Source organism: Orycteropus afer, unplaced genomic scaffold (assembly GCF_000298275.1).
Source record: "Orycteropus afer afer isolate SDZICR_OR568_19922 unplaced genomic scaffold, OryAfe1.0 scaffold00204, whole genome shotgun sequence".
Taxonomy (NCBI): domain Eukaryota; kingdom Metazoa; phylum Chordata; class Mammalia; order Tubulidentata; family Orycteropodidae; genus Orycteropus; species Orycteropus afer.
The window spans coordinates 1,612,693-1,623,670 of record NW_006921791.1 but is presented as its reverse complement, the minus strand read 5'-3'; the positions used below and the strand labels follow the sequence as shown (position 1 = coordinate 1,623,670).

At 35.4% G+C, this 10,978-nt stretch overlaps 1 protein-coding gene across 1 annotated transcript in view; it reads right to left on the bottom strand.

Moving 5' to 3' along the window:
• SNTG2 (syntrophin gamma 2) overlaps window positions 1–10,978 on the bottom strand; it is a 698,933-nt gene that overhangs the window by 42,636 nt on the left and 645,319 nt on the right. The window contains exon 16 of the mRNA XM_007948127.1: window positions 8,836–8,946. Within this exon, the coding sequence (XP_007946318.1) occupies window positions 8,836–8,946 (111 nt within the window). The remainder of the gene's footprint in view (window positions 1–8,835; window positions 8,947–10,978) is intronic.

The window sequence follows — 10,978 nt, the reverse complement described above, 5'->3', positions numbered from 1 at the left end:
TGGAGGGTCGACGAAAGAGGGGGAGGCCTTCAATGAGATGGATTGATACGGTGGCTGCGATGATGGGCTCAAGTATAGCAGGGATTGTGGGGCTGGCCCGGGATCGGGCAGTGTTTCGTTCTGCTGTGCATGGGGTCGTGTGAGTCGGAAATGACTCGACGGCACTTAACAACAACAACAACAACAACTCTGAAGACTAGAATTCTACCACTGAATCCTGAATGCCCTTTCTAAACAAACAAACAGCAACATATTAATGTGAGAAAATCCTGCTCATGTGGTACCAAGTGTTACAAACTCATAGGCATGGTTAGGTTCCTCGACATCAGACATAATGAAAAGAAATCACAAAATCACAGTCTGCATGGATACCACAGTAGGAAACAGCCTCTCTAGGGACCCTGAGCCAGCAATCTTACCCAAGGAGAAGAACAGCCAGGAGTGGCTGCAGGACAGAGGTTTTTATGAGAACAACTGCACAGGGCATCCACAGGGACAAGGTCTGACAACCATTTGTTATTGTAGTATGGCTCTCTTTCATCACCAGTCCTTTTAATAAAATTTCAGTGCTTACTTGTATCATGATTATTGGGTGAAGTTATAGGAATGTAGGATTTCATTAAAATAATCATTATAAATTGATGTCTCAGTTTTGCCAAGCAACTTCAGAGATAAATGGGGATCCAGTAAAGCCTTAAAGAACACATTTAGTTTCTTAAGTATGGAAAAAGCCTATTAAGGAAACAAGGAGTGAGAACAGTCAAAACACTGAAATCCTCTGAAATAAATGAGTTACTATGAAGACTAAACAAACAAACAAGGAAACAAAAAGACTTAGTGTATAGGCAGCCACCATGAACAACTCTGATTACCTGTTTATAGGCAAAGTTAGCAAATTACCACTAAAAACAAAAGGCTCATGATTTCCAGGTGATGCTGTTCGTGAACTATGTATACTTTACTTATTCATTCAAATGTTTTTAGGCATCTCTTAGACTTCTCTAACATTTTCAAAAGTAAAGATGTTCGTTTGATGACTAAGGTGCACCTGACTTTAAGTTAGGTTTTTTGATTGCTTCATATGCATGTGCAAGTTGGACAATGAAAAAGGAAGAGAGAAGAAGAATGTGTGCATTTGAATTGTGTGTGGTATTGATGAAGAATATTGGATATAACATACACTGCCAAAAGGATGAAAAAATCAGTTTTAGAAGAAATACAACAAACAAAATGATACTTAGGAGTGAGGGTAGTGAGTCTTTGGCTCTCTTGCTTTGGACATATCATCAGGAAAGTCCAATAAGTAGAAAAGGACATTATGGCTGGAACAGTAGAAGGTCAGCAAAAATGAGGGTATTCCTTGACATGATGGTTGACACAATATTGGCAATAATGGACTCAAACATGCCAAAAATCATGAAGATGGCACTGGACTGGGCAATGTTTCTTTCTGTTATACGTAAGGTCTCCAGGAATCAGAGAGTACTTGAGAGGCAACTAACAACAACAGCAACATATGTATCAGTCACTTTGGATGCCAATAACCTCTCACCTTTCAATGTGAGTAATATGTGGAGGAAACAGAAAATATAAAACAAACTAAATATTGTTATACATTGTGATGTATGCTATCATCAGAATGACATAGAAGAAGAACAGGAAATGTCTGGATCTATAATGAGGGTACTCTAGGACACTGTATCAAACCTGAATTGACTATTGCTGGCCTTCTTTTTCTATGATACATAAAAAAAAAAAAAAAAATGACCATGCCTGGTGTTAATTGGGTAAGGTTTCACAGAATAAAAGTGCACTTGAGTTTTGTGTTGTCCTGTAAGGAAGTGTTTATCAGACCACTGAATAATAGAATGTTCTATAGAATGGGAAAGAATAGAATCATAAAGAGTAAGGTACAAGAACAAAAGTTGTGGTAGATGAGAGACTGGGGCCGCTGGATTAAAGTCCTTGCAGGCCAGCATTGTAGAATGATGTTTTTGAGACACTGTTTGGTGTATTACTTTTCAGTTTCTGGTATAACAAAATAAGAAAACTTAGTGGTTTAAAACAACAGATTTATTATCTTAAATTTCTGTAGGTTGGAAGTCAGACATGAGTCTCATGGGCTAAAATCTAGGTGTTGGTAGGGCTGTGTTTGTTTTGGAGGCTCTTGGAAATAATTTGTTTCTTTGCTTTTTCCAGCTGCTACAGGCTTCCTGAATTACTTGACATTTTTTTTTTGCTAACTTCAAAGCCTTCAGCACTTGCACACAGAGAAAATACCCTTTCATTTGGAGAGAGGAAAAACAATAATAGGCTGTAAATAGGCAATTGTATACTTACCTCTCTTTTCTCACCCCTAGCCAATCCTGGGGGAGTACTATGGAACATAGCTGTGAGCCAGGGATAGCAAGGTCCTGTCTATAGGTCCAATTACCAGATGTATGAGATGGAGATAGGGACTGAGTAGGTGACCACATAGAATATGAACCACCATTTCAGAGAGTTTTGAATATCATCGGTCCCAGGAGTTGTATGGGGTGAGTCTTTTCAGAGTAGTGATGTAAATCAACATCTATTGATGCCTGTGAGGGGCATGGTACTAGATGTGGAGCCAGAGTGCTTGAGCTGAGGGCAGGATAGAGAGGGAATTGAAGAACAGGTGAATGTAGTAATAACTGGAAGTAAACTAGCCCCACTCCACTGTCACTGTGGGGGCCTTTGTGTAAATGCCTTCCTCGAACTGGAGTGTTCATTCAATGCTTGGACAGGGGAGTAATTTAAAAAGAATATGTGATTGGATTGTGAATTGAAATGATTGATAAATAGCTGAGTTGAGTGTACTTTACCTACGGTACATAACATTTCTTCATAGAATATTGTCTAAAAATTAAATTTGATTGTAAAATGTAAAGACATATTATGAACTTTTTCACATCAGTGATCTTGGTTGTGAATTTGTACCTGCAGTGCTAGCTGAAAAGGAGCTCTGGTGGGACTGTGGCTAAGTCATTGGGCTGTTAGCCAAAAGGTAGGTGGTTAGAACCTACCAGATGGTCTGTAGGAAAAAGATGAAGCAGTCTGTTTCCATAAAGATTTACAGACTCAGAAACCCTAAGGGGGTCACTATGAGTCTGAATCAGCTTAATGGCAGTGGGTTTGGTTTAGGTTATACTAGCTTAAGGGAAAAGTCAGCCAAGGGGAACCTTGATGGCTTTTAATTTTCAACTGTCAAGTCAAACATATTACTTAAGTAGGAAAGGTAAGAACTACACGTCTGAATATATATTCCTGATCCTGGTGAATCCAATAGCACTGCCTGCATTTATTGCTCTTGAGTAAAGATGTCGGCTAGATATTCCAGTCACATTGAGGCTGAGAGCAGCACTGCCCAGAAGTGAGAGGTACATCCTGAAGAGGAATTTTTATTGTAAAAGTCAAATAGACCTAAGTTTGGAGCAACCATTAAATAGTGAGAAGTGTTTTATATATTGTTGTGGGGACATATAAGAAAAAGTCATGCCTGGAATATGTTTTCACCTGAAACAATCAGAGAACATGGGACAGAATACACAATCACGGCTTCATGGTCAGTGCCTCAGGGAGCTGAGTCTTGTACTATGTCTAGACTTCTTCAATACTAACTAGTGAGACTTTATCAATTTTTCTGAGGCCAATTCAAGTTTAAATAGTTAAACTGTGACTAGTGAGTCAAGAGAACTGCCTTTTGAATCCCAGGTCTATTTACTTGCTCAACCTTAGTTCATCTCAAGAAATGAGTATCCACACAGGTAATGAATGGGGTTCTTGTCAGAGAATATAAATTTTCTCCTCCTTGGGCCCTAAACAATTTCCCATTTCAGAGTTGGCTGTTGAGACATTCCAGAAGTTTTTCTTGGGAGCAATCTCTCCGCCCACTAGGGCCTTACTAAGCAGCAGCAAGTTTATGAAACAAAAGTATATATAGGAAAAGAAATGTGGCAGATCCAAGGTATGAGAAAGCTGGGTTCTGGTTTGTGGCCTGCCTCTTACCAGCTGTGTAACAATGGGTAAATTATTTAACCTCTCTGTCTTAATTTCCTCATCTCTAAAATGTTAGCAATTTAATAACAATGAACTTGCTAGTTGCCACTCCTTAGAAAATAGATTTACTTCAACTAAATCTTTCAGTGAGTTTGAATATATTGTAGTTATATGTACACAGCTATGATAGACTCGAAACCAAAATAAAGATGTCATGCCCATACAGTCTAAAAGCAGCTACCGTATTTTTCTTGAATGGATCAATTTATCAGCCTGCTGGAGAAGCTCATAATAACATGCAAATAAAAAAATGCTTTGTTTTTGTTCCAGCTTTCCTCAGAACTGTTGAAAAAATTATTTCAGAGAGATATTTTGGAAGTGGGATTGCATTTTGGCTCTTCTTATTTATATCCATCTATACTGAGGAACATGTAATAATAATAGTTCCTGATTCATGTACATGGGAGATGTGAACTTCTCTATTTGATGACATTTTGCCTGGGTTGTACCTCTCTCTCTCTGCACCATCTGGCTTCTTGAAAAGTTTTTCCAGCACTAACAACTCACCCATGTCAATAATAAATTCTCTGGTTATCAGTGCCATTGTAAAGGAAACTCAGCAGCCAGGCTTCAGGTTCAAAAACATGCCAAATTCTACTCTTTCAAGTCCTCAAGCAATTCTAAATACACATTTGTGTTCATATTCAATCTTCATCTTTCCATGTCAGACAAATGTGGTTGTCTCTGATGTCAGCAGAATAATTTTCAAAGGAGTTGATCTTCAGAGATCATTATAGTGTGAAATATACATGATATTGTTTCTCTCAAAAATACAATTATTCTTCATTAAACTGTGGATTGCTCTCAGTGAACAATCACTGTTTCACAGATGCACATATGGAATATCAGGAACTAATATGTATGCTTTTATCTGCAGTAATTAGTTTCATTTTATCCTAATAAAAATCATTTTTGTCCGAACTGATAGAAATATTTTTTTAGTTTATTGGTAATTCCTTCAATATTAATTAGATTTATGTCTCTTCATTAATTTATTCATTCAAAACCCACTTACAAGTGCTCATATTAAGTGTTAATCATGTTGGAATCGACCCAATGGCAGTGGGTTTGGTTTGGTTTTAGTGTTGAAAATAAAAATCTGAAATAAAGCTGTCCTTTGGAAGCTCAGTTCAGAGACAGAAATTTAATCATAAAGAAACATGTAAAATACAAAGATGTGTGTGTGTGCACACTCTGCAGGGGTGTGGAAATGTTTGAGAGAACTGGGGAAGGATACCATAGTCCCCTGCATTGTACTTCAAATTTAATCTTTATAATCTAATGTTTTTGTTATTAGATGCCATAAAGTTGATGCCAACTCATGGTTATCCCAAGTTTTCAAGGCTCTAATCTTTTGGAAGTAGATCACCAGGCCTGTATCCAAAGTGCTTCTGGTTCCAAGAGTCTGAACTGCCCAACTTTGGGCTGGTAAAATCTAACTATATAATTCACATAAATACATATAATTTCAATTAAACAGAACAATATAAAGATAAATCCTTCAAAAAATAAACTTTGTGTTCTCTATATCCTTCTTTAGGAGCAAATTTAAAAAAAGAAAAGAAAGAAAAAAAGATAAACAAATAATTTATTGAAAAAATACACCACAACCTGACATTTCCAGCAATTGGAATCACTACAGAATCATCCCAAATTCTTGAACTGTATTTCATTTTTTCAAATAATAGATGGTAAGAATAAATGTTCCACTCCATGGTTCCAAAGCCTCAGCTTTTTAAATTATGCAGTAATTACTAAGGCAGTGTTTTGGTTAAATATTCCAGATTTTCTTTAAGTATTAAAAGATTAATCTTTTCATGGTCAGATCACATTTTACTAGAAAATTTCATTAATAAGGATACCATTTTCTCTGAAAATCTTAGATAACTAATGTATTAAGGTAATACAATTTTCCTTATTATTTATGAAAACATGTGTCTTACAATCTTTATTTGTAATAGTCTTGATTTCCAATTCAGAATACAATCTCCTGGGCTTTTCTTTGTTTTCTCTCTGTATTAACTCCAAAAGTTTCTGTGGGAAAGTTTCTTCAAGGGTCATTTTCTAAGTTTTTCTATATCCTGTAAATTATAATAAAATGCAGCACTTGAGTTTGTAAAGATAATTTCTGAAAATGACGATTGTAATCTATATACTATTAATTTTGGGCTACCTACATGAATGTTATCTTCTTTATGGAAGAATGTAGCAAATTATTTTGATATTAATTTTCATTCTTCCTCCCTTAAATTTAATTACGTTTGTTTTCCCACTGCCATTAAGTTGATTCCAAGCCATAGAGGCCCCGACTGGGTTTCAAGGTGTTAAATCTATGTGGAAGTAGATTGGCTTATTTTCCTTCCATGCAGTGGCTGGTGGGTTTGAGCCACCAACCTTCTGGTAAGTAGTCAAATGCCTTAGTCACTGCGAGTCCCCCATATGTCTCCTTCAAGGCTGTGCAAGAGGCCTTAGCAATTTATTCATATGGTCTTTATTTTACCTGCAATTAGTTCAGACTTTCCTCTCTTTCTACTCAACTTCCCCTTCATTTCATTTCCCCTCCTATGGGGTAGCATAAGGGGCTCTGGTGGTACAGTGCCTAAGGCATTTGACTACTAACGACAAGGTTGGTGGTTCAAATACATGAGCCACTCTGTGGAGGAAAGACAGGGCAATCTACTTCCATAAAGATTTACTGCCTCAGAAATGCAACTGGGGTCGTTATGAGTTAGATTCAGCTCAATGGCACTTGGTTTGGTTTTGGTTTGGTTTATGTGGTGGCATAAGAGAAACCTTAGGCAACCTGGGAATCTGGTGTAGGGAAAAGAATTGAGTTGTGGGTATATTGGGTTTGGGTTGGTTGGGATATATTTACGTGTGTGAGTGTGTGTGTGTGTGTGTGTATGTGTTTCATACTCATTTTCCTATGTAACTAGGTAATTTTATTTGTAATTTCTAATTTTTTTCTTGGGAGCTCTGGTAGCGTAGTGCCTAAGGCACTTGACTGCTAACCAGAAGGCTGGAGGTTTAAACCCACCAGCCACTCCTCAGAAGGAAGATGAGGCAATCTACATCTGTAGTGATACTGCCTCGGAAACCCAAGGAGGGGTCGCTATGAGTCTGGTCCGACTCGATGGCACATAACAACAACAACAACAATTTTTTCTTAAACAGGAGCTCTCACATTGTTTCAAGCCCTACAAATCCTGTATCTGTCTCTATAGACATTACAACTTTTCTAGAATTTTCTCTTCTCCATCAAATGAAAATAGAAATTGATGTAGTCTAAATAAAATGCTGCTAAGAAACAGTTTGTTTCAAAACATGCACAAAAAATTAATGTAGTATATTAATTTTCAAAACTATCTGTTTTAGATTATCATGCCTCTACTTCTTTTATTAACACAAATAACCAAAAGTTGACGTTTTATTAAAAAAATAAATAAAATATTTTAAATATAATGAAACCATTATAGCCTGTCAAAAGTATATTTCAGATGTCACATAAGCAATTAGACTTTCCCAAAGCATGTGTCTTGGGGGAAAGATAGGTGTTCTGCTGGAGGCCAATTAGATACGCTAAAGCTTTAAAAACCTAAAGAGCATACTTGTGAACTGATTTTCATGGTGTGTCCACCATGCTCTCACTTGGAAGGGACTATGAATTAGGGAGCTTTTCCCTGAAATAATCCCCATAGATAAATAGTTTAAAAAAAAAAAAAAAAAACTATAAGAAAATTAGATAATTTTACCAATGATGGTCATAGCAATGTAAATAAAATATCAGATACAATTATTTCAAGTTTTTTCTGTCTCTCTATACATTAGGATTCCTTTTCTATTGGTGAGCAATTTCTCTTGAACTTTGTTCATGGTAACCTGACAATCAGCAGCTCTCTAAAATAGCCCAGTGGTACCACTGTCATTGACTGCTCATTTATACAACACGTGAGCTAATAATAGTCTTTGAATTCAGAGTTTGATTTTATAATTCCTTAACTATAAAATGTCAAATAATTCTGTATAATTTCAACTATATCTAATTATGGAACATTATTTAACTCAACAGAGCTTAAAAACTGATGCTAAACATTCTGATATAGCAATGTCTTGTTTGATATGTTACTCTGAATTGTTCCATCAGAAAATAAAAGTGCTTGACAAGTGTTTCCAAACAAGTTTTCTTCTCTTTTTTCATTTTTTTCTTGTAGGTGCTTTTCTGAATTCATCTTTCTTCTTTTCTTCAGCCTACATTTAAACTGATTTGTGAAGACTATATTTAAATATAAAAGTATATGGAAAAAATAAATTCTTATTAAGAGTAAAAGGACAGCTCAATGTAATGAATTTGAAAGTTATGTTAAAATTCCTTTCAATTAAAAGAGCAGCTTGCTGTTGATGTTATGGAAAGTAGATTATATACTTAATGCACTTTATAAAACTCTTTCTTTATTTTGACTTCTCATGCATTTTTAAACATTGATTTACTGCTAATATTTACTGGAAAAAAACTTGTGACTTTTAGCAGAATCAAAGATTCTTTTTAACTGATAAAGATTCTTAGTATATAAAATCCCTAATATGATAAACTATGAACTCTTTTGAATAATTTGCTGTGTGATTTTTAAAGAGGATTCATACTTCTAGACTTACTTGTTTACTTTTAAGTATGCATATATGAAATGGGAATTTTTATCACCTGACCATTTAAGTTTTATGTATGGTTGGTTAGGCCAGATAAACTCTGTTCCCTACCTTCATCTCAATTTGTTTGGTGTCTAGATTCTGAAATAGCAGCTTTACTCGAGTTTTTCCATCATCTGAAGATCCCTTCAGCTGAGAGAATTTAAATCTCCAGAGCACATTCTGTAAAGGAATGAAATTAATTAGTAATCCAGAAACAAGACCTTACTTATTAATTAACATCTGTCAATAACATTCAATAAGCTCTTTAAATAAATACAGACATTTACTTATTTTATTTACACATAGCATGTAATAGTCAAAATCTCTACCTTCTCATTGTTTAATCTATGCAAACTGTCTTCTTCAAATTCCACCTACTTTTTTTTTTCTTTCCCTCCCTTCAGTCAAGATTCATGTAACTGGTTCCTCATATTATCAGCATCCATTGTCCTGTCTTCTCATCCTGCTTCTATCCTTATTGACCTGAACACAGCTTAAAAGTAGCATAAGATTATTACTCTATTTTCTGCTTGGAAAACATAAAAAATAAAAAAACTACTACAATGTTCCGTTCTTGCAACAGTATATGAGACATGGTCTAGTAGAGTGCAGATGAAATGAAAAACTTTAATCCTGACTGACACCAACTCCATTTGTGGCTGTGCAGAAATCACTTAACCTTAGTTTTTCCTGAACCAAGTTGAAAAATGTAGATAATGTTACCTTTTAATGCTACTGCAAAAATTACTTAATGTTTGCCAAGATACTTTAGAGATTAAATGTATGATATAAATTCTTACTCTTTAATACTAATAAAAAAAGGCTGCAGCAATAAAGACTTAATGGCTATCCTTTATAAAAGGTAGACTTCAATTATAGATACTTTATTATAATTATTCTTTATCTTCTCAGAAAAATCCAATCTAAAACAGCAGTTATTTTGTAGCAAGCTATAAGCTGACTTTCTATTAAAAGCATTTATTTTTAAACTGTGAGCATATTTTTCTGTGTTACAAAATTGAGATGAAACAAAGACAAGTTGGGATAAAAGGAAGGGGTTCGAGGAAGAAGAGTTTCAAAAGTACTTTTATCTCAGTTGACACTGTGACCTGTCTATTCACTACTTAAACACTAACAGTTTTCTTCTCTCCTTTTATGCTGAATCTTGGAGATGACCAGAATCTCTGCATTTCATAGTAAAGTGTCAAAGCATATGTTCCTTCTAGATTTTGAGAAATGTGGAATGCCACAGGATTGTAGAGAACAATCTCCTTAAGTCTTATATTTTCACAGTGGGAACATGAGCTATGCCCATTCAGGCAGGGTCTGGAATTCTGCTTCCAGGTACCAGGGTCCTTCCAGAACTAGAACTATTATAATATTGTCACAATTAGAATATTCTGAAATCACACTTCAATTACTACTTCCTGTGTTAGTAGGTTACAGAAGTGAAGTGTGTGTGTACATTCTTGTTACTAGCAGAGGAAGATGAGCCACTGAAACATTGAAAGAAGCAAAACAAGCAATAAAACAAAACTAAACTAAAACACCAACCAAACCAACAAATAAAAGAACTCTCCTGAAACAAAAACATAAATGTATTTGGAGGATCTATTAATAATTATGGAAATTGAGCTTAGAAAATGTTCCATTATCACAGTTCCACACAACTATGTACCACATATCCCAGTAGAAGAGCATTCTTCTATTCTCTAAACACAATTTCCTGTCCTTCCTAGAGCATCTCATAAGCACACCCTCTGAAGGCTACCAAAGAAGGCTATGATTTCAACATCTTAGATTTAGTTAAAAAAGCACAAATCTCATTTGCCTTTAAAATGATCTACTACAAAAGCTGCTTTGACGAACGTGCAAATGTATGCATGTGTCATCATGAGAAACTAGAAAAATTTTGGATGTCAAGGTTATAAACAAATTCTTCACAAAAGAAGCAGTGCTGAAACTATTTCTCTATGAATAACAAAAACAAATTATTTCGTTCACATTTGATTGAGAAACAAGGAATGATTAATAATGGTCTTCCCTTCTTTGGACAAAATCCCAGGAATATCCTAAATGATCAATATTTTATATAGTACAACAAATTGTTGTTGTTGTTATTTGCCATCGAGTCAGCCCCGACTCATAGCAACCCCTCTTTGGGTTTCCGAGGCAGTATCACTACAGAAGTAGGAATGCCCAACCTTCCTTC